Source organism: Polypterus senegalus, chromosome 1 (genome assembly GCF_016835505.1).
Source record: "Polypterus senegalus isolate Bchr_013 chromosome 1, ASM1683550v1, whole genome shotgun sequence".
Lineage (NCBI taxonomy): Eukaryota > Metazoa > Chordata > Cladistia > Polypteriformes > Polypteridae > Polypterus > Polypterus senegalus.
In genome coordinates this window covers 73,474,193-73,499,548 of record NC_053154.1, presented here as the reverse complement: position 1 = coordinate 73,499,548, position 25,356 = coordinate 73,474,193, and the positions used below count along the sequence as shown (strand labels likewise).

General features: G+C 39.3%; 1 protein-coding gene across 1 annotated transcript in view; it reads left to right on the top strand.

The window, feature by feature from the left end:
• Nucleotides 1-25,356, top strand: part of tmod4 (tropomodulin 4 (muscle)) — a 106,141-nt gene that overhangs the window by 60,974 nt on the left and 19,811 nt on the right. The window contains exons 4-5 of the mRNA XM_039750733.1: nt 11,397-11,519; nt 20,041-20,130. Of these exons, the coding sequence (XP_039606667.1) occupies nt 11,397-11,519; nt 20,041-20,130 (213 nt within the window). The remainder of the gene's footprint in view (nt 1-11,396; nt 11,520-20,040; nt 20,131-25,356) is intronic.

Here is a 25,356-nt window from a genome sequence, read left to right as displayed (position 1 = left end):
TCTTCTGCTTGTTTAAAAATTAGACAACAGAATATTTTGGTAGTTAATTGTTTGGTGACTTGAACCTAATTTTCACAGATCTGCAGTTTTATTCATTTAATGTGGTATTTAAGAGCATGACATTTTGACAATCTGACCAAGCACGGCTTTAATATTAACAAACAAATGTCTAGTTGATATGCTGCTCTTAAAACTGATCACAAAGTCTTAAAAAGCTTATCTCATCAGAGAAATGAGCACACACTGAAAGCATAATGAATGTCTTCTCTCCCAATTACTGTTACACTATCAGTATATTAGAAGTAGTAAGTCATTTTTTTCTGCCCACACTGAGTGACACTTGACTGTTTCATTTGTTTGTAATTATCCCTGCTTAATTGAAAGTGAAAAGTTTTGTAATTGTAATGTTATCTATATTTAGCCATAAATGTGTGCACTAGAAATGTTTCCATAGCAGCAGCAGGATGATGTCAGTTTTTTCTTGAGCAGCACTGAAATTCATCACAGTCTGATTATATGCACAATGTCGGAGCCAAGCACCAGACAAAGGAATAGCCAGCTTTTGTTTTTGGTTTTTTTTTTTTGGTTGTTTTTTTTTTAACAAGTGTTTTGCTCAACACAAGTCCAGGGCTAATTATCTAAAGATGTCTGGCACTCAATTGTGCGATCTTTATGAGATTAAGCGGGGGGCTGTTGTATTTTTGGATGGATCTAGGAATGAGGCATACACAGCTGATTTTGAGCTTCACGTGTTTTTTCCAGTCTTGTTTGCCTAGTGGTGGGGTTGGCTGGATGCCCCATTGTGTCTTTTAAAGCTATTGCATTTGCATCTAACACGTTAAAGGTTTTGTTTTCCTTACTTGTTTGCACAATTTTGCACAGTTTATCCGCATTACACAGTTGGGTGTGTAGCATTCCTGGAGAAGGAAGGGATTTGTAATTTCTGCCTGTCAAGCACTGTCCCCCACATAAATTTTTTTCAATGTACATGCAGGCATATCCATCTAAAATCTGATTTAAGATATTCCAGATGTGCATCCTTAGTAAGTTTGCATAACATTGTGAATACCTATGTGTTTTTTTATTTTATAAGTACAACTTTTCTAGGACTCTACTGGTTCTTTAAAAACAAGCTCTTCAACAGAGCTATGGAGAATTAATGGAATCTAGTAAAGGGTAAATCTTAGGTTTCACACAAATTAAACATAACATTCTCAGACCCACTAAATGCAGTTCAGGGTCATAGGGGAGCAGCATTAGACCCAGCATTAGCCATCAGCACCATTCCAACACTGGGCACTCTCACCCATATCCATAGTGGGCCAACATAGAATTGCTAATTAACTTTTGGAAATGGAAGGAAAGCCCATGCAGAACATGCAAACTCCTCATTGACAATGAGCTCAGGATTCAAATCCACAACACACTGTGTTACAATTGTGCCCATTCATGTTAGGAAGTATTTCCACAGAGAACAATTATATGTTAGGAAGCTGAGTAGCAGAAAGTGGTATTTTACAAACTTTCAAAAACCAATTCAATGATATTTTGAAAAGGTTAGTCAACTAGGGATTGACAAGCAACATTCTGGTGAAAGGCCTGGGGCCTCATGTATAAACGGTACGTACGCACAGAAATGTTGCGTATGAACGTTTACATGCTCAAATCACGATGTATAAAACCTAAACTTGGCATAAAGCCATGCACATTTCCATGGTGCCTCATACCCTGGCGTACGCAAGTTCTGCGCTCGGTTTTGCAGACTGGCGGCACCCAGCGTCAAAGCAGTGCTACTGTTCCTGTGTGGTTACCCTTTCTTTCTTAGATCCACATTCCTGACGCGGCTTTATAAATACACTGAAACTAATCGCATATTGTTTATTAGTGTAATGCATCTGATTGTAATTAACCTGTAACAACAATGGTCCAGGGAATAGCCATTGTATTCCAAATACCATAACTGCTTTAGCGTTGTTACTCTCACTGCACCTTCTCTTTCTTCTTTCAGCTGCTCCCATTAAGGGTTGCCACAGCGGATCATCTTTTTCCATATTACTCTCACTGCACCACCCGGAGTATTTATATCACTGTATCTGAGTGTGGAATCACAGCAGCAGCTGATCGGAATTATCGGTATACAGCATCAAGCACACAATGCCTCAGCCACGGCAAAATGCTTCAGAGCCTTTCTTGTATGGACCTTGCGGTACAGAAACAGTTTCATCCCAAGAACTTTAAACACAGTCAATCAGTCTATCAAGTGCTCCTTGTAGAACTGTTTGTACTTATAAGTACAATCACCTGACTGTAATCTTGCATTACAGTTATAATATTGCACAACCTGCGCCACTTTATAAAGCGCGTATTTACATATGATGGCGATATAATTTTTAAGATGAAATGCAGCAAAATATGTTGATTATATTATACAGATAAAACTGTAACTTCATTTAAATAGTCTGTATTGTTAATAATTAAACATGTGAGGACACGGTGCCGCAGCACTAGCTAGTTCACGGATTGATCCTACCTCGTGCAGTATTCTTGCTGGGCTGGCACAACACTAGAAGGATAGATGGATAGAATAATTAAACACGTACTACAAAGATATTTCAATGTTCCTTAAAAGTTTTGAAGAATTGTCGTTCTAAGCTTACAGATAGCTTAACATCTATTACAGAGCTGATTGTGTGGCAATTGGGTATTTGGAGAAAGAAAAGTAAGGACAGGAATTGGAGGTTAGTACGTTTGAAAGAGACAGTACTGCTGCAACAAATTATTTCATCGAAGGTCGCACATGGCACAGCAAGCATCTTGCCTGAGACATGAACAATCACTGAGCCCATGTTTAATAACATGCTTTCATTCCTATCATCATAAAAAAGATATCATGTATACATGTCACTATTTTAATTATTCAGAGAGCTGTAATATTATGAATGTAATGGATTCTGTGTCCTGTTGGAGAAAGCACGGAAGCACGTAGTGATTCATGCATATAGAGCACATAGAAGATCAAATACAAAACAAAGCATTTAACGTGCTACTTTAGTTACGATGGGGTTTGAGAAACTAGTAAATTAAACGATTTTAAGATGAAGTTTATTATGTTTTACTTTAATGACAAAATAAACTACGTGATTAAAGTGGAAATTTCGAAATTAAAGTTGACATTTCGTGCTTTTTTCCCACTGTGTGCCTATTTTTTTTTTTCTCTGTACCCTAATAAGCTTTCATATGACACTCAGACGGTGGGCTACAACTTGCCTTTTCATGTCGACTTTGATATGTGACTTCTTTTTTATTTTGGGCACTGAGCGACTTTGTGAACTTGAGCTTTCGAGTTTCTCCGACACTCTGTCACTCGATCAACTTCCTTTTGTTGATTATACGACTGTTTAAACCAACAAATAGTATATTTTTCCTTGCCTCCACTTGGTATTCGCTGAAATTCTTATATTTTCCCCCGTGCTTTTCCCATTGTCTTTTAACAGAACGTTGAGCTTAAGGGCTATTTATATTGATTTGCATATTCAAAGAGGCGTAATTCTGGGAGGAGTTGGGGCGGGACAGCAGGCGCGTGCACGTGCGTTACTTTTTACGTTGATCGGGATTTATGTAGCAGAAGAACGTGGAAGTTTGCGTAAGCACAGATTCCTGCATCTGGATTTTTCTGTGCGTACATACTTTCCTGCTTTTGTGCTTACGCCATGTTATAGAGTGAGTTCTACACACAGCGTTATACATGAGGCCCCTGGTCTCATCGATTTTTTTTTTTTATATCTCTCAAGTTCAGGAGATTGGGTTTGAATCCTGTGCTTATAGCTGTCTGGGTGAAATTTAGATGTCTCCGAGTGTATGAGCTTTTCTCTATCTAGTTTGCTTGTAGTTGAAATTGCCAAGCAACTTAAATTGGGAGTCATGGCCAGAGCCAAATTGTATGTGATAGGCATGGACAAATAAAAAATAAAAAGAATTTAAAAACTGCAAATGAAAGGCAAGGTTTACATCCACGGAACTCCCTCCATTGAGCAAGCAGCAGCAAGCAATCAATTATTCTGCTTCTTCTTCTTCTTCCTCTTCATCTTTGCTACTATTCTGTGGGGTCCATGAACTTCATCACTCTTCTCCAAACAGCTTGGTCCTGCACCTCCTCACGAGTCAAGAGGTTTTCCTTCAGATCTTCTTTTACTTTATCCATCCACCTATGCTTCAGCCTCCCATGCTTTCTCTTCCCCTGTAGTTCCATTCTCATCAGTCTCTGTCCACATATTCATAATCTCTCCTCATCACATGTCCATAACACTTCAGCCTACAGTATTTTCCTGTACTTTCTTAGCTAGCTATCCCACTTTTGTTGTACTTCTAATTGTCTCTTTTCTTATTCTGTCCTTTTTGTAGCTCCATACATCCATCTCATTTCTGCCACATCTAACTTCTTCTCCTGCATTCCCTTATCTGCCTATGTGTCAGCTCCATACATCACTGCTGGTTTTACCACTGTCTTAAAAACTGTACCTTTAACCTTTGCCTTAATTCTTCAATCACACAACACTCCTGATATTTTCTTCCAATTGCTTATTCCACAATGCACTCTTTGGGTTACCTCTGCATTTAGTTTTCCATCTTGGGCTACCATTGATCCTAGATATTTAAAAGTATTCACTCTTTTCAATAACTCTCCCTGTAGGCTAACATTTGAATCCTGATCATTATTAAACCTCATATATTCAGCAAGTGGTCCTCCAACTTGCATGGAAAACTTGGGGGTTGGTGGCAGGATTGGCACACCAGCCACTGTAAAAACCGTGTAGCTCTGAATTGGTGGACAAGACACCTTTCTGCTCTCCACGCGAGAAACTCTGCTACAGCTGCTCACAGTAAAGCTGTTCACATTATGAAGGGAGTATGGGAAGCCCTCAGGAGCCTCATAACTGGAAGAGTCAATGGGGTCAGGCCTGTTGGGGACCGGAACTGGTGTGGTGTTATGCGTCACCCACTGCACGTCAGCACTTGGATCCCAACTTGAGGTGGCCCATCCGGGTAGGTGCATGGAGCATCTTGTCTCTCCAGCATGATGATCATCTTTCTCTGCTGTCAGAGGAGCTTTGTAAACTCAGCATTTCAGTGGTGGAACTCTCTGGCTAGATCTCTGTAAGTGGGCACAACTTTTACTGGTCACTCTGACTTGTTGCTGTGGCAGATTGGCTCCTTCCGATAGTGTCCAATGTCACTCCTTTCATCGAGCATATTATGAGGCTCAGATTAAGGCACTCGCTGGGCATCTTGTCTGTTGTCTTAGTGCATGCTCCATCCACAGTGAGTGATGTCTTAGTGAAGAATTTATTTGCACTCCTCTGGTAATAGGTGACTTCAATGCGACCACTGACAGGGCTGACTATGAGGACTGTGTCGGTCCCCATGGATCCTGGTTCCAGCACCCTAAGTCACATTGTTAGGCTTTGTACTCCAATACTGGTGGTGCAATGAAAGAGATCAACCACACCCTCATGGGCAGATGCTGAAGGCTCCTACAGAACTGCTGGGTCTACGGAAGTGCTCAGTTTGTGCATTCCAACTACAGACTTGTTGTTGCTACTCTGAATATCCAGCTTAGGTCCAGTAGGCTACCACCTACTAGAAGAATGAGGTTGGATGTGTTTAGTGTTTCTAAACACATTAGTATTTCTAATGGGTTTGCATACAGTTTGTGTGAAGAACTTGCAGACTTAAGTGCGACTGCTGATACTAATGTGCTGTGGGAGGCTTTTCATGACAAGACCCCAAAGGTTCTGTGGGTATTATTGGTGTTGCCGGTTTTTCCAGAAGGGGGTGTTTCATCTCTCAGGGCACAATGTATATCACAGAGAGGAGTTGCAATTTCCAACTTCTTCTCCACTTCCTTCCTGTTTTCTGTTGATACACAACACATGATCATTTAATTACTGTGTTACTGTCTGTCATTATCATGATAAAACCAGCACCTGAAATTGAAAAAAATAAGTGGCAATACTCCATGTTTTTGTTGACTTCTTCGTCCTCTTCCAGATACTTTTCTAATTTATACTATTTTGTAACCGAAAGGTGGGTGGGAGGTGTTGTCACCCTTAGACTATTAATCAGAATGGTATTTGTATATTTAGTAAAACAGCAGCCCACTTCAGCCCTAATTAAAACTCATACTGATTTTTTCCTTCTTTTAATACTCTCTCCTGCTTTTGCAATGCTGTAATTAGCAAAATGGACCACTTTGATGTACAAATGACTAGTACTGCAAAACCTGTGCTTATCCAACGCTATTCAGCCAAGTTTATGAATGAGGTAATCTATGTCAGTCAACTAGATTTGAAACTTTGATCAGTTGTTCTCAACAATGTTGTCCGTGTATAATATATAATCCAAAATTGTGAGTCAAGTGGTCAGCAAGGTGTCTTTTAAATTATGAGGGTCCAAACAGGCCATAAATCAGGTATTTGTGTGTGTAATCTATTGGTTTACGTGTTCACACTCTTGGGTTATGAGTGTTTACTATTTGCATGCTTACTTTATTGGTTTGCATGCGTACAATACTGGTTTCATTCATATGAACTGTATTAGTGTTTGTATGTATACTACTGGTTTGCATATGAACTACATTGATTTGCACTTGTGTATCACTGTTTTAGGCATGTCTGTTATTTGTTTGTGAATGATCTGCATTGGTTTGCATTCATGTGGTACCAGTTTGCATATGTGCTATATTGGCTTGCGTTCATATGCTACTGGTCTCTATTTATTATTTATTTATTTATAGTCTCCACTGTCTCTATCTATTCCTAGCATTCTGGTTTTATTTATTTACTTATTTATATTCAATTATTAATAGTGTTTTTTTTGTCTATGTTCACTGTCTGTGGGGGCACATGCAAGCAAGCATTTCATTGTACATGGTACTTGTACACATGACAATAAAGAATTGAATAGTCAGCTTATAAAGCAATGGTTTTGTGTATGCACTATATTGGCTTCATGTCAGTCTTATAGTGGTTTCATGTGGGTAATACTTCAGTTTCATGTATGATCTCTGTCAGTTTTGTGTATGCACTAGATCAATTACATGTCAGTCATATACTGGTTTAATGTGTGTAATATGCTGGTTTTATATCCATAACATGCTGGTTTTATGTGATTACTATATTGGTTTTGCATATGAAATGTAGTGGTTTTACATACGCTCGCTGTTGTAGTTTTGTGTTTGAACTCTATCAATTCTGCGCACAGATTATATTGATTGTTCACATGATATTCAGTGGCAATGGGAGGGGAAAGAAGAAGCAACTCAGGGACTGGTAGAATCATTTCAAGAACATGAAGAGAAAAAGACAAGAGATAAAAGTTAAAACAGCTTAACATTTACTTTTTCACACATACTTTGTGTAAGGGCTTGGGGTTAATTATTACAATGTCACTTTCCCTTAACCTGTTAGTGTGCAGTTAGAAGACCAAGGAAGCTTGTCCTAGCTTACAAAGCCTGCATCAAATAGGCACTCCAGAATGGCACACATATCATTCACAAACTTGCTTAATCCAATTCAGAGTCACAGGTATATCTCAGTAAAACATCTTTAGGGTTTTCCCTGTGAGATTTTCCAGCCTTCACAAAATTAAACCATATACTATTTATTGTCATTTTAACTTGTTCCACTCAAGATGGAGGAGGTTTTTGATTAGGAAATTAATGCTATTATTTAACAAACTAAAATTTCAAAATGGGCAACAATATAAAAGTTGAACAAAACTGACCAAAGTCCAGACATTAATCAAAAATCAAAGTCAAACATCCTTTTTAAAAGCGGTGCTATCCTAATTCTTCTAATAATACCTCTAATTACACTGCAAAAGATTTGTTTGGATGCTGGCAGAGGACACCATCTTAAAAACATTTTTCCTGATGACATAACAATGCACGGCACCCATGAAAATCAAAATGATAGTGAAAAAAATAAACATAAGGCTGAAAAATAAGAATATTGTGCAAATTATTAATTTGTACAAAATAAAGAACTAAAAGAAAAAACAGAAAGTACATCACCCCAAACATTTTACAGTACTGTTTCTTTTAGAGTAGCATCACCTTGCACTTTACAAAGCAATCAGAAGAAAACAAGTAGATTCACTTATTAATGCACAAGTAATATGGACAAAGTACATCACCTCCATTCCAACTTCTTCCTTGTTAGTGTCAATTCACACATTTAGAATTAAACTCGATTGATCTGAGAACTCATCAACCCTTCACTTACAGCTCTGAAGGTGCTGAGGTTTACACTTAAGCAGAAATACTTCTAATTTAAGAAACATGGCTCAAAGGATTGCATTGTAAGAATACTTCTGAAACTGGTTCTTTACTATTGGATGCTGCTCCTGGCACAGGTTGGCCCAATTGGTTTTCAGATGCAAATTTGGGTCTGTGCCCTGTTTGAAAAGCAGAAAGCAACTGTCTTAGCCAGTTAATCCAACAGAAAAATTTGCTGGCTCAATTGCCTCCATGATGCAAAATGTCACCACTCTGCAATGTCTTTATGGCAAAGTGAAAAAAACAATTGTCAATCTCTTCATGATAAGAATGTTAGGTAACAAAGTGACTAAAACATTAGTATCAGTTTTCTTTTTTTGATCTTACTTTATACCTGCCCTTCCCCTCTTTAATTTTTGTGTTATTCAATTGTAACACACAAGACCAAATCTAATCCCCCCTCAGAAATGATGAAGTTCCCCATGACCTTGATTGTATTGCTGAATCATGCCAAATATCTACTACACAGAACAGTGTACAGTGGGGCCTGCACGAATGATCAGGCACAGCATACCGACCTAATTGCTGTCATCACAACGGTACATTTCTCGACTTATTTTTCCCATATTGGAGCAACGGATATGTTAGGTAACCTTAGCTCGATCAAACAGAGTGTCAAACGTGGGAGTTGAACTGGCAACACTGGGTTTTATTGCATAATGCCGTACACATAAGTCTTCCAAAATCTCAAACCAGGGATTTTAATTAGTAATCATGAGTGACATCAGTTGAGAGTAAAAGGAGTAACGATTAACTACAGCGTAGGGAATCATTTTTAAGGGGCAGTTTCTGCCCCCACTCACTGAAGTCCAGGGACACTTTATAGATGCACAAAATTACATTTTACCTAATCATGGTGAAAGCCATTATTTAGTCTCAGTAATAGAAGAAATTACAAATTAAGCAGTGCATAAATTTAATTTCCTTAGTTTTTTTCTTTAAAAAAATGTCAAAAGCAATATATTGATCCACCCAAAAGAAAACAGGCTTCATATATGGTAAGACAGCGGTACCTAAAGTATTTCAGACTGAGGATTAGAATATGTTGACTTGCTGTTAACATAGAAAAAGTAACTGGTTTGCAAAAGCTGTGTGAATAAGTAGCAGACTGCAAGCAAATAATGTAGCTAGGAGCAAGTAAGAAGCCGTACCTAACTTCCACTTTCTGTTCATTTCAGCCTTGAGGGCAAATACTGTTAAACAGTAATGGTTGACTCTGCTTATGTGGACTTATTTGGGACGTTGATGGCCACACAGCTCCAAGAGTCTGTGTCTGAGTGCTGTCCCTCTCTCTGTCTATATGGGGTTTGCACATTCTCACCATGTCTTACCGAAATTTTCCTCTCACATCCCAAGGACATGTGTATTATGTTAGTCAGAGGTCCTAAATTAGCCTGGTGTGAGGGTGGGTGGGTTTGCGAACTGACTATGTTTCCATTAAAGGAATCTAAAATTTAATTAAGTTGGTTCAGAAAATAGTGGAATGAATGGTTGAATTAATTTTTATTTAAAGAAATAAATGTCTATAAAATAGGATGGTTGATGTTTTTAGGCATTTTTGACTGTAATATATATTGTGGAGCACCGAGGGGCATACAGCTGCCCTAACCTGACATAGACAGAAAGACACAAGTTCCAGTCCAACACACACTTTTCTCTGCTCACAGCAGCACAGTACATAAAGCAAAGCACAGTCCTCTTTTCCTTCTCTCTTTTCTCTTCCTTTCTCTTCCATCCTTCCGCCTCTACTCCCTCTCAGGCAAGCTTCATCCACCTCCTCCCGGCTCTGGCTCCATGAATGGAGTGATGCAGCTCCTTTTATTCAGGTCCTGGGATTATTCCAGGTGGCTCATCAAGATTACCTGGAATCACTGCCAGGTGTAGTAGAAGTCCACTATAAGTCTCTGCTGCTCCCCCCGGCGGCCCCCATGGAACCCAACAAGGCTATACAAAACTCCAGCTCCCAGCGTGTCCTGCGTGATGCCACAACCAGCCAGGAGGGCTGCTCTCTAGCATCCCAGGGGAGGTGTTACCTCAGCAATTCTCTGTCCTCCGGTCCTTCCATTCTTTTGGCATTCCAGCCAGGTAATGGCCAAGACTGCCAATCACAATATTTATACTTTTTTTTATTTTTGCATCTTGCCAAGTTTACTTTAGTAATGTCTTAAGTTCACAGGACTGTACTAATTTATTCCATGTGCTTGTTTAGAGTTATGTGATGAAATTGTCCTTACAGTAGACTCTGCTCTAATAAGGCCTGAACTATCACTGCCCCTTATACCATCCATCCACTAAGCTGCTTATCAAATTCAGGGTGGCAGGGCACCTGCCAATCTCGACAGCACTGGGAACAGGCTAGACCAACCCTGAAAACAGTGCCAGTCCATTACATGGCACACACTGGCTTGACAACTAACCAGTACCTACTTATTATGAACTGGATGAAAGAAACAGAAGTCTGAACAACCTCATTTACGCTGGTGAAACCAACTATTAAAATGTATACACATCTATGCTAGCTTTCATGTTTCCGTCCTTATTTTGAATTTGCTTATTCCAATTCAGAGTTGTAGGCAGCAGGAAGCATATCTGGGCAGTATTGTACACCAGTCCATCATAGGGCACCCACACAGGTAACTGGCTAATTTAAACTTAATAATTAACTTAAAATGCACATTTTTGAAGCACATGTGGAAAACTACAGTACTAAAGAAAAACAGAGTCAGTAGGAGAACATGCCAACTCCACAAAGGCAGTGATCATCCTGGGATTCTAACCAAGCTGAATGAAGCTATGCAATGACAGCACTGTACAACCATGTCACCCACTGCTACGTTTCATACTAATGGTTAATTGTTAATTAACAGACTAAGTCTGGAAACAGAGGAAGGAGCTTTGGAAATGATCAACATTAGCTTTTAATTAAGAGTATGGTTAAAGTAGAAGAAGGCCACTGGGAAGACAATTGTTTATCCCTTATTGTAGAGGCTATTTAAGGATAAAGAGTAGATCCATGCAAGTAGGCCACACCTTTACATCATTTGTTTTTCTTCTTCTGTAGGGAAGCCATTTGTCCCCAAACAAACAAAACGTGAGATTCCAAAGGAAGAGCAAATCACCCTGGAACCAGAGTTGGAAGAGGCCCTCGCCAATGCCACCGATGCGGAGATGTGTGATATTGCAGGTAGGCTTCAAAAAGATCTGAAAGGTGCAGAGTTGACTTTATATTTTTTATTTTAGCATCAGGTCTTGTTATAACAGGCATGATGGAGTTCTTGTGATACAGTTAAAGCTACATACAAATGTTACGTCAGTTCATTTTATTGTTGCATAGAACTGTCACAGCTTTATAAATTAGTTACCCTTTGTAAATGAATGTGCCCTGTGGCATCCCATCTTGAGTTGGTTCCTGCTTTGCATTCATTTTTCCTGGCACAGGCTCCAGTTCCCTATGAATCTGCATTACAGTAAGTCAGTCAGGAATGTTTGGATGAATGCTGAATACCTAAAAATTACATTTAACCTTTTTATTTTATATGAAGAAGCGACACAAGGATTCAGTTGTTAGCTCTGTTACTTTACATCTTCACAGTCCTGGGTTCAAGGCCCAGTGTTCTCAGTTCCTATTTAGATTATATACATTTTCCCTCACCTCTAAAAACACACAGGTTAAGTTTAATTGTGCACCCAAATCAGCCTGATGTCTGAGTTGGCATTTGCCTTGTGTCCAAAACAGCCAGAATGGACTCCAAAACACATGTGTAAAAAACGGGTTTAGAAAAATATTGCATATCTTTTGAAACCCACTTATTCCAAGCTGGAGCCTATCTGAGTAGCATTCAACAAAAGTCCTTTGCCAGACGTAGTCACCCACAGTGAGACAAAATAAGTAACTGACAAGGACAAGTGGAGTGAAACTCCAGGGTCTAAAGGCCAGGATTTGAACCCTGGTCTTTGGAATTGTGAGGTCACAGTGCTAACCCCTGTGCCGGTATCTAGTAAATGAGTTTCATATATAAAAGGGGGCAGTTTTAGCTGTAAACAATAAATAATTAAAGTAATTAAATAAACAAAAAATGGTCTCCCTATGTTTACTTTTTCAGGTCTTCCAATCCCTGACTGTAGCTCACTCACTCACTCTACTGAAACACACACAGAGGCACTAACGATAGTAACAGTAAATATCAGGCAGTGTCCAGTACTGCCCAGCATCCCTGCTTGCTGGTCGGTGGGCTGTGTTGGGAGACCGTCAGTTGGAGTCGAGGAGGGGGTTGGGTTTCACAGTGAAAGGAGAGAGCTTTACCAGATTAGCAAGCCCTCCAGAGACAGCAACCCCTGCTCATCACTCTCAACAAGCTTGCCCCGACATTTTATCCAGTTGTCAGTTGGAGCAGTATGTCGGGAAGCATAACATGTGGACTTTGGAAATTAAAAAAGGCCACAGAGCAAAATGTGCCTATAAAAATTCTCCATCAGCAGTGTTTCTGATGTCAGCCATTTTCTTCTTGGCTTAAGTTTCCTCCAGACCACTGAAGGAAAACCCCCTTTGGTTCTGAATCACGCAAAATTTGGAACTGCTTCAGAATTCTTCTTGCAGCTCTTAGTTGAAGATGGCCTTCAGGAAGGTGGATGCATCTGAATGATTTTCTTTTGTCTGTGGCTCTGAATGAGCAAAATCAGTTGCTTAATTTATTTAATTACCCAAACGAAAATGACTGAATTGGTCCAGGAAAAGTCACTCCAGCTAAAGAAATAAAAAAATGAACTCTACAAAAGTAAAACTCAGATAAACCCCTAAAGAAATGAACCCCCTGACGCACACACTTGTATCCTCAGTGGGTTCAGAGATCTCCAATTCCCATGGCTCAGCAGCATGCAAAGGCCAACTGGCAAACAGCCGACAAAGCTATAAGCGGCTACGAGGTGATGGGCAGAGATCAGTTTACAGTTTATAGAAGCGGAACTGACGAGATCTGCTGCTTAATGCTGGGTGCACCCGCTCGTCGGCCAATTGTGTTAGCCAGTGCCCACCCACTCCAGAGGGGATTGCTCACTGTAGCCTCCACTGTGCCAGTATGAGTTGGTCTGCTGTCCTGTAACTAGTCTTGGTTTGAGGCCAGGGGAGGGATCTTTCCTTGATAGGATGTTTAGTTCCTAGTATTGCTATACTAGGAGCCTCGGCTGAGTGCTAAGTAAAAGGTTGACTGGCTAGGTCAGAAATAATAATATTTATAACAAGTCATAGATAACACATTGACAAAATGCAAGATTTAATGACCCAGTATGAGTGAGTGTAGATATGTCTGCAAATGTGTGTTATGTTAAACTCGCATACCATCCAAGGCTGACTCCTGATGCTTCCGGAATATGCTCGGGCTGCAACCCTGGACACGATAAAATATATTTCATAAATTGATGGGTGAATTAATGGGTAAGTTTATGAGAGTGTCAATGTTTGTGTCAGCCCAATGATAGATTGGCATGCCAGCCAGACTGCTGTCAGCTTAGTGCTGTGTGCTGCCAAAAGAGGCTCCTGCTACCTGTGGCGTGAAGACTGGATAAAGTGCATTTGCTAAAAGATGGGTGAATTAAACATAAGCATAAAAATATAACCATAGAAGCATGGACATAAAAGCGTTATCCAATTAATATGGTGTCCTTGGTGTAGCAAATATACAGCACAAGTTGCAATAGATACAAAACTCTGTGATGATCAGGCTCCACCTTGTGTTTGTGATTTGTATTAACATCACATGCTTTTGATATCGTGAATTAGGAAGGTGCTTAGAGTGGCCATAAAAAGAAGCTTTTACTACCCAGCCTCATATATTCTTATTACGCAATAAAGCAAAAGATAATAATTCAATGAAACAGGGTGTTATTCTACAAGAAGAGCACATAACACACCTTCACCTTTTCTTTAACTGCATTAAGGCCTTTCAATTAGGTGAAACTTGTTAAAAAATGTTTTGCCTCAGTGCTACAATATATAAGTCTCAAAATTTGTCGATTAACTCTTTCTAACATCTTCTGTAGTATAAGCACTGGACTTTCAGGAACTTTGTGTGCTACTGGGAGATTCTGTTAGTCATGTTTCATAAATATCTGCCATCAGAAGTACTGTAAATTTTTATGTTTAGTATTGAGGACTTGAAGCTGCTCTATTAGTAGCTTACTCCTTCTAAGCCTGTTACATTTAGCATTTGACTTCTTGGTTGAAAACACAGCAAGACTTTGAACTGCACGTCATAACTGCTACACATTATTATAATAAAGTTTTTAAGGGTACTTGATAACATTGATAACTTATTATTTGTTGCCTTTAGTATTGTAAGTTTATAGAATCCTTATTGTCACCTCTACAGAGTATATTGGTATTTTTAATTGCATGTGCTAATCAACACGAAACCTGTCGCCGTCCTCCGGCACCATGTTTATTATTACAGTATTACTACTGTAACTTGAAACTTCTAAGTCATTTTGTAATGGTTTATTCCATGAATGGCACTGTATTGAGTAAAGATTAATTGATGGCTGTTCATTTCAGGAAATACTCAAGCACACATCCTCTTTAAATGCAGCTAGTAAGTCCTTGATTTTTATTAATGTTTTAGTTTGGTTTATTCTATTCATTACTGTTTTTATTTTTAATTCCTTCATATCATGCATTTCCCAGGATGCTCAACTACCTCCTTATCTTAGTGTTTTGTTTACACCACTTTGATTATTTACAGTGCATCCGGAAAGTATTCACAGCACATCACTTTTTCCACATTTTGTTATGTTACAGCCTTATTCCAAAATGGATTAAATTCATTTTTTTCTCAGAATTCTACACACAACACCCCATAATGACGACGTGAAAAAGGTTTACTTGAGGTTTTCAGAATTTATTAAAAATAAAAAAACTGAGAAATCACATAAGTATAAGTACATAAGTATTCACAGCCTTTGCTCAATACTTTGTCAATGCACCTTTGGCAGCAATTACAGCCTCAAGTCTTTTTGAATATGATGCCACAAGCTTGGCACACCTATCCTTGGCCAGTTTCGCCCATTCCTCTTTGCAGCACCTCTCAGGCTCCATCAGGTTGGATGGGAAGCGTCGGTGCACAGCCATTTTAAGATCTCTCCAGAGATGTTCAATCGGTTTCAAGTCTGGGCTCTGGCTGGGCCACTCAAGGACATTCACAGAGTTGTCCTGAAGCCACTTCTTTGAAATCTTGGCTGTGTGCTTAGGGTCGTTGTCCTGCTGAAAGATGAACCGTCACCCCAGTCTGAGGTCCGGAGCACTGTGGAGCAGGTTTTCATTCAGGATGTCTCTGTACATTGCTGCAGTCATCTTTCCCTTTATCCTGACTAGTCTCCCAGTTCCTGCCGCTGAACAACATCCCCAACGCATGATGCTGCCACCACCATGCTTCACTGTAGGGATGATATTGGTCTGGTGATGAGCAGTGCCTGGTTTCCTCCAAACATGAAACCTGGCATTCACACCAAAGAGTTCAATCTTTGTCTCATCAGACCAGAGAATTTTGTTTCTCATGGTCTGAGAGTCCTTCAGGTGCCTTTTGGAAAACTCCAGGTGGGCTGCCATGTGCCTTTTGCCAAGGAGTGGCTACTGTCTGGCCACCATACAGGCATGATTGGTGGATTGCTGCAGAGATGGTTGTCCTTCTGGAAGGTTCTCCTCTCTCCACAGAGGACCTCTGGAGCTCTGACAGAGTGACCATAGGGTTCTTGGTCACCTCCCTGACTAAGGCCCTTCTCCCCTGATTGCTCAGTTTAGATGACCGGCCAGCTCTAGGAAGAGTCCTGGTGGTTTCGAACTTCTTCCACTTACGGATGATGGAGGCCACTGTGCTCATTGGGACCTTCAAAGCAGCAGACATTTTTCTGTAACCTTCCTCAGATTTGTGCCTCAAGACAATCCTGTCTCTGAGATCTACAGTCAATTCCTTTGACTTCATGCTTGGTTTATGCTCTGACATGAACTGTCAGCTGTGGGACCTTATATAGACAGGTGTGTGCCTTTCCAAATCATGTCCAATCAACTGAATTTTCCACAGGTGGACTCTAATTCAGCTGCAGAAACATCTCAAGGATGATCAGGGGAAACAGGATGCACCTGAGCTCAATTTTGAGCTTCATGGCAAAGGCTGTGAATACTTATGTACATGTGCTTTCTCAATTTTTTTATTTTTAATAAATTTGCAAAAATCTCAAGTAAACTTTTTTCATGTTGTCAATATGGGGTGTTGTGTGTAGAATTCTGAGGATAAATAAATTTAATCCATTTTGGAATAAGGCTGTAACATAACAAAATGTGGAAAAAGTGATGTGCTGTGAATACTTTCCGGATGCACTGTAGCATAAGACACTTATTTTTTGTGATTCTGATCAAACATCAAATCTTGCTCAAGACAAATTACTCTTTAGATGAAATGATACAGTTAGCAGTGGATAAATCAGTTATAGTGCCCCATGAAATAAGAAGTCTTAAAAAAAAAAAGTAAATTACAATGTGCACAATGTAACAGCTAGAAATATAAAAAATTCAGACATGAGTGTCAGTAGACTTTGCGCCCTAGAAACCAAGTTACCCAACCTATTCCATAACATTGCAGTAATTATTTTCTGCCCTGATGCTAATTTTTCTGATCATAAAGTAGTTCATTATGATAGCAATCGACGAAAAGAAGTCATAATTGCAGAATTGCGGTATTTGAGAGTTCCTCTAGAGTGCCTCTTTCTTTTTCACATTTTGAGTCAAAAATTAATCAGCAAATTGTCATCTTATAACAGGCTTAAGTTTTGAGTTTGGTATTTTTCCATCCAGCCATTTTTGCTCTCGGCCATCCTCAAGGAACTGTGACACACAGACAGACAGATAGACAGACACACACACCCATCATTAAGATGTTGATGTTTTCTGTATCAGGGGACCCTAAAATATCAAGATCTGTCAAAATCTGGAAATTGTAATTTTTGACGAATCTAAAGCTTTCTCTCTCTTCCCACATAGATGATAGGTTATGGTGGAGGAGGGGGCAAAGCAAACATGTACAGTCTTTCCCTATCTGTGCAGTATATCTCATTGACTTACATCTGGTACTCATTTATTTAGCCATATTTCATGTGTAGCTATTTACTTGACTAGCTTATGTTTTACGGTACTACTGTCTTTATTTACTTCTTTTACAAACATAAGTAATGTCTACTGTTCCATTTTAGAAAAAAAGTGATGAAGAATTTGTGTGTACTCAATAGGAGATGCTACAATAGCTTTCATCAGTCCCAAAATAACAAAACATATGGGCACTTATTAAACAAGTAAGTGTGCAACGAGGGATCAGCTAAAGGAGTAACCAAATACAAAATAAACATAAGAGAATACAGATGTCTCTGGGCCTTCCAAAACTGGTTGGACACCCTGTCTTTTGGGTAATGTAGCTGCTCCAGTTCACCACCTCAGTACTTCACCAAACACTCTTCTGTCTCACTTTCTGGTCCTCTTTCTCAACCCAAGCGTTTCTTCTATATACCTGTCCAGTGCTTGCCCTTAATTCATCTCCTGACGCTACACTCCCTGTAGCTCACTGTCACTTGGCTTCAACCATGTTGGAAAACCACTTACAAGGTCAGTGGTGAGGTCAGAGAACAACTCCAGTGGACGCTGGTGTCCACAAACCTGTATGTCCAGTAAGACCAGAATTGATAAGTAAAATCTAAGCCATATTCTACGAGGTGTTGTCACCCCTCTGATGGTTTCCTTTTGGCAGTCTTCTGCTTCCTTGAGTATTGACTGCTCCTGACTCACTCCCCAGTTCTCATTTTCTTTAGAACATAATTGACAAAAGAGAGGAGACCATTCAGTCCACGAAGCCCGTTTGTTTACCTAATGCCTACAGTAAGCTGTCACAGTATTTTATCCAGATTCTTCTTAAAGGTTGTCAAGGTTTCTGCTTCAACTGCATGTCTTGGTGGTTTGTTCCAGTGTTCCACAACTCTTTGTGTCAAGAAGGGCTTCCTGGCTTCAGTTTTAAATGCAAATCTCCTTAATTCCCACTGATGTCCTTGAGTGCATGAGTCACCATTAAACTGAAAGAATGTTGCTGGCTCCACTTTATCAATGACTTTGAGGATTTTAAAAACCTTTATGTCTCCATGCAGTCTTCTCTACTCAAGATTACACAGGTTTAATTGTCTGAATCTGTCAGAGGGACATGTCTTTAAGCCATGGGACTTATCAGTATCCCTTCTTAACACGTTAGTGACATCCAGGAGTGCCAGTATATACCTGCATTTTCTCTTTTTACAATGCGTACCAAATATCAATGAAAAGCGTGTTCAACAATTTACACCATGCAGTCAGCTTATAATAACATTTTATCATTCTTTTAGCCATCTTTTAATAACTGCTTTTTAACAGACTGTTGAGATAACAGGTTTTTTTGTTTTTTATAGCTTTTGCTAAAATCATACATAATGTGATACATACAGTGAAGCAGAGAGATTTGTTAATGGAAACTCCTATAAATGTAAATGCACCTGGTTGTAGTCTCCATTATGTTGTTAACACAATTTTCTTAAATTTGTTATTGTTATATGTGTTGAATTAGTAAATTGGTCATTCATTCAAACAGAATGTTTCTGTTGTAATATGATCCTTGCATTTGCTGAACATAGACAATTCAGTTTTAGGTTCTTTGAAGCTTATCACAACAGTACAGTGTATAAAGTAAGTAGCCCCTTAGATGGGGTGTCCACCTGTCACACGTACACACATATACTAAATTAGACCTGGTCCGTTTACAGCTGTTGAATAACCTAACATATGTGCCATTGAGATGCTCTTATATGTTTTTACTGCTGATATTTCTAATTACCTCAATGTCCACAACTGTCCACTGTACTATTACGCTCTGTCAATTTTTTTTATTTAATTTAATTTTTTAAATAGAGTAGAGGTTGAAGATGAGCCACCAGCCACTATCAGCTGTATCAGGTCTTCAGTTTAGCTCACCCATATTGATATGCAAGGTGCATCTGTACCAGTGATTTGACACGACAAAGCAGCAATGTAAATATTACAATTCCATTATCAGTCAAGTGAGTACTGTGGAGGTGTACTTTGTGATTTTTAGTTCCTTTCAATCTAAAATATATGTTATGTTATATCACTGATGCCTTTTTTCAACAATAATCTAACCCTGATTTCAGAATACAACACCTTTGTGCATCTATTAGTCAGTCACTGCTATGTAACAAGAGCTTAACAGAGGCTTAAAAGATTTTTAAAGCATCAATGACAACATTTTACAACACAGGCTACGTAAAGTGCATCAATTACTCCCAAGCATTTAGTGGGACTTCCAATGCATCAGTGGTGACACTTGAATAGAGACTACCACTAGAGTATTTTTTTGGCACAGAGTGGTGTGCGACAAATGCATAGCTAGGAGTAACTAATAGGAACACAATGGAAAGTCCTTAAAGCCTACATTCAAAAACACTGGCAATAAGTTCTGGGAGCACTGTTATTTTGACTGCAGCAAGAAGGTCATCTGGAAGTGTCTATCAGTATTTTTCTTTTGTATTCTTTCACTATTTGTTTTTAAGATTTCAGAGTTTTCTTAATGCTCATGTTTGAGGTGGACATTTCCTGTAATTAGACATTTATGGTGTGCCTTTTTGTCTTACAGCTATTCTGGGAATGTATACCCTCATGAGTAACAAACAATATTATGATGCACTCTGCAGTGGAGAAATTGCCAACAAGGAGGGAATTAACAGTAAGTAGCTCTCAGATTAATAACCTGGAAAGATAGGGTGTGCTCAGTTGTAAGAAAAAAACAATATGAGGCTTTAACTGACATTATAAAAAGGGAATAAACAACTGTTGGACAAAACACATGCATAATTACCAAGTTTTTTGACTAAAGATTATGATTTATCCTAATTATATCTAACATCCCAATTTTTATTTTAGGCCACATTTCATTGTTTTCATACTATTCTGTGGTTTCCATCTTTTAAATCTAAGTGAATTTTTGCTTTGGATCATTTTCTTTTTCCTTAGATCTAGTCCATTGTACAAAGTAAAATACCGAAATTTTGGAAAAGTGTTACTTTTGTACAAACCATTAAGCATTAGTTTTCACTTTTAATTACACTACAGTGTAAAAGCTGTCAGGTACATTTAGCAAAAATATATTACTATATTTATAGCAATCAATTTTCCATGTAATTGCATTTATTTAGATGCTTATTAACATCATGGTTTGTTAAAAAATACATTGATTCATTTTAATTTTGTATAGAACCTTTCTCAGAGTAGCTATAAAACTACAATAATATACTAAAAATAAGCTAAAAGTCATTTGATTATTTGATGTATGCATATGAGCTCTTCATAGCTCTTTTGACATGACAGAATACAGTTTATTCTTAATTCAGAAAATGTCATTGGTTAGAATGTATTAAATTTACTGTTACTGTTTTTTCTGTTAGTTTATTTGTATTTATTGTTCTATCATGCACAGGCATCTTTGTAAGTATTAATATTTGTATTTCATCCTTGTTCAGTATGTACATGAATTATGCGCCTATCTCATATGCCTAATGCATGTTCGTATAAAATACATGTGACCAAGCAAGCTGCAAAATAAAAGACACCCTTTATGCCATCCAGACTTAATGAAAATTCTGTTTCTTTTTTGAAAATGGTTTGATACTATCTATCTCTGCTCTGAGACACATTCAGTTCAGATTTACTGTTACTGTTAAGTGACTGACATGGTGGCACAGCAGTTAGCTCTGCTCCATCATGGATCCAGCATCTTGGATGCAACTCCCATGCATGGTCATTTTCCATGTGGAGTTTGCACTTTTTCTTTAGATAGATATATAGATAGATAGATAAATAGATAGATACTTTATTAAACCCAAGGGGAAATTCACATAATCCAGCAGCAGCCAGAAATTTAATTAAAGAGTAATAAAAATGCAGGTAAAAACAGACAATACAAAACAATAACTTTGAATAATGTTAGCGTTTAAGCCACCCAACCGTGGTTGGAACTGAAGAGTCGCATAGTGTGGGGGAGGAACGATCTCCTCAGTCTGTCAGTGGAGCAGGACAGTGACAACATTCTGTCTCTGAAGCTACTCCTCTGCCAGGAGATGACACTGTTCAATGGATGCATTGGATTCTTCATGATTGACAGTAGCCTGCTCAGAGCCCGTCTCTCTGCCACAGATGTTAAACTGTCCAGCTTCATTCCTACAATAGAGCCTGCCTTCCTCACAAGTTTGTCCAGGCATGAGGCATCCTTCTTCTTTATGCTGCCTCCCCAGCACACCACCACGTAGAAGAGGGCGCTCGCCACAACCGTCTGGTAGAACATCTGCAGCATCTTATTGCTGATGTTGAAGGACGCCAGCCTTCTAAGGAAGTATAGTCGGCTCTGTCCACTCTTGCACAGAGCATCAGTATTGGCAGTCCAGTCCAATTTATCATCCAGCTGCACTCCCAGGTATTTATAGGTCTGTACCCTCTGTACACAGTCTCCTCTGATGATAACGGGGTCCATGAGGGGCCTGGGCTTCCTAAAATCCACCACCAGTTCCTTGGTCTTGCTGGTGTTTAGGTGTAGGTGGTTTGAGTCGCACCATTTAACAAAGTTCTTGATTAGCTTCCTATACTCCTGCTCCTGCCCACTCCTGATGCAGCCCACAACAGCAGTGTCGTCAGCGAACCGTTGCACGTGGCAGGACTCCGAATCATATTGGATGTCTGATGTATATAGGCTGAACAGGACCGGAGAAAGTACAGTCCCCTGCGGCGCTCCTGTGTTGCTGACCACAATGTCAGACCTGCAGTTCCTGAGGCACACATACTGAGGTCTGTCTGTGAGATAGTCCACGATCCACTACTCCCATCTCAGTCAGCTTGTCTCTAAGGAGCAGAGGTTGGATGGAGTTGAAGGCACTAGAGAAGTCCAGAAACATAATTCTTACAGCACCACTGCCTCTGTCCAAGTGGGAGAGGGATCGATGTAGCATATAGATGATGTCATCCTCTGCTCCCACCTTCTGCTGGTATGTGAAGTGCAGAGGGTCGAGGGTGTGGCGGACCTATGCCCTCAGGTGGTGAAGCAGCAGCCGCTCCATGGTCTTCATCACATGTGACGTCAAAGCAACAGGCCGGAAGTCATTCAGCTCACTAGGACGTGATACCTTTGGGACTGGGGTGATACAAGATGTTTTCCAAATCCTCGGGACTCTCCCCTGTTCCAGGCTCAGGTTGAAGATGTGCTGTAGAGGACTCCCCAATTCCAACACACAGGCCTTCAGCAGTCGTGGCGATACTCCATCTGGACCCGCTGCTTTGCTGGCACAAAGTCTCCTCAGCTCTCTTCTTACCTGCGCTGCTGTAATTGTGGGTGGGGATGTCTCTCCTATGCTGGTATCAGCAGAAGGATGGTTGGAGGATGCAGTACTCTGAGGTGAGAGTGGGTTAGGGTGGTCAAACCTGTTATAGAAGTTGTTCATTTGGTTTGCTCTCTCCACGTCTCTCTCGATGGTGGCACCCCGCTTCGAGCTGCAGCCAGTGATGATCTTCATCCCATCCCACACTTCCTTCATGCTGTTATTCTGCAACTTCTACTCCAGCTTTCTCCTGTACTGCTCCTTCACCGCCCTGAGCTGGACTTGGAGTTCCTTCTGCATGCGCTTGAGCTCATGCTGATCACCGCCTTTAAAAGCCCTTTTTTTCTGGTTCAAAAGGCCAATATGTCAATATGGTGGTGCTTCCCATTTGCAAAGATGTGCAGGTTAAGGTTAGCTGGTAATTCCAAACCAGCACTGTATGATTGTGGATATGTGCAGCAGTGGGTACCAGCTCTGGACTACTATCCTGTCCAAGGTTGTTCTTTTCCTTCTGCCTAGTGCTGCAGGGGTGGGCTCCATCCACCCTTAACTCTGAATTATGCAGGTTTGAGAATGTTATATTACAAAAATGTAACAGTAAAAATACAAAATGTAAAAACACATAAATGCTTATGTTAAGTATTAATGTTAAATATACACACATATAGAAGTGCTTAAGCATTAATAGATCACTGAATTTTAATAATTTTAATTAGTAGAGAGTAATTTAATACAGCATACTATAAGGTAAGGTAAATTTTCCATGAGAGAAGAGGAGAGGAAAAGAAAGAAAAACTCCAGACCACAGTCCTTTGGAAAAGGTAAATCATAATTGATCACACTTTTGCTATCTGGCTTGCTAGTCCCGCCATTGGCTAGAAATTAGTGTCTTGTGGTTAAATCACAAGATTATCTGAGGCAACGTCTGTCACACTGATGTCTTCCATCAACTCTGATGTCCTATTTCAAGTCCAAGAAGATCAACCTTGTCAAGGTAATAATGCTGCCAAGTACCATAGGAGGATAACAACTAGAAAAAGAGGAAGGGAATCTGAATTAGTAACAGCCACACCTGCAGCCTAAAGCATTAGCAGAAATTAATACATTATGAACAGTTGTAAAGTATTTAATACCCTAAAATGAATGCTATATTTAATGAATTCACATTTCTAGGTAGCTGTTAGTAAAACCCACATACATATTCATGAAATACATTTACAACATAACTAATGGATCCTACAAGTTGTAACTACTGGTGGCATTCAGCAAACCAGGAGACATGACTCATGAACGCTTTTCAATCTAGACATGCTTGCTTCTTTTTTAAAAGTGTGGTGTTTCATTTTTTTATCCCCTGAATTTGATCTGTTGTCCTGGACAATACTATGTCTTGTCTAGGAGCGCTTGATCTCTTTCTCTAATATTGCAAACAGGAAAATAGTCATTAGTGTCCCTCCTTCTGATTATTTAAACCCTCAAAGAGTTGTCCTCATCATTTTGCAGTGATGTTTTCGGATAGTGATCTGGCTGTGTGCTAGTGATCACACTTTTTCTGCCTACCTGCAACAAGAAAAGGTCATCACTTGAGGCATCTTGTGCTCTCAGTCCCCTTTAAAGTGGTCTCCACTGTGCTCACAGAGCATTCAATTTGATGAGATCTATGACATCATTCCTTTATTAATATTATTATTAGCAGACACTTTTACTAATGCATCTTGCAAGTAATAAGGAATATAATTTAAACATGCTGTATATTGTATATTGCATAGGCATATAATAACATGTCCAATTATACATTTGAGTCGTTGGCAGGCTAGTAAAAGTTAACATTCATTAAAGAATGAAATCTATGGCGGAGTACCAGTAGCTTAGTACTACAATTAGCCAAAAGAGTGACCTGTAAAATAGCATCATAACAAAAGCAGAAGTGTAGATATCCAGAGGAGAGCAAAGGGTTAGGAAAGCCAAGGTGCTTTGGGAGGATATGGTTAAAAGGCCATTTTGTGTATATCAATAAATCTAAGAATCCTTCCTCCGACTTAAAGGAAGACTAAAGCCAAAAATAATATTTTGTTATATTATTTATGCCATGTAGCTTGTTGTCATAATTTCCTGTTTTCTTGTAAAATGGAAAGAAAAAGGTTTATGATGTAACAGAAGCCAATAATGACCAATGCCGTGCTACAGAGCATCTAGAGAGTACATGGTTCGATTTTTTTTTCTGGGAAGCAATCTGCTGCATGGGATCAAGATAGTATGTAGTGATCACAAGATATTATGTCGTGCACCAGATTATTTCATAGAAACAAATACACCATATTCCTTAAGGGGTTTTGTACTGTACAAAGGTAATCAATGTAAAAAAAAAACATATTGTGTCACATAATTCATATTAACTTAAACATAGCAAGTCAATTTTTAAAATAAAGACTAGACTCTTGACCAACAAATAAGGTGGAGAATCAGGTCTTCAATTCAAAAAGTCATTCCCATGAAGCTTTAGGTTTCCTGTTTATAGTGTGTGCCGTTAAATTCAGAATCGTAAGTCTATGCTGTAAATAAAACAATATTTTAAGGAAACAAGCATA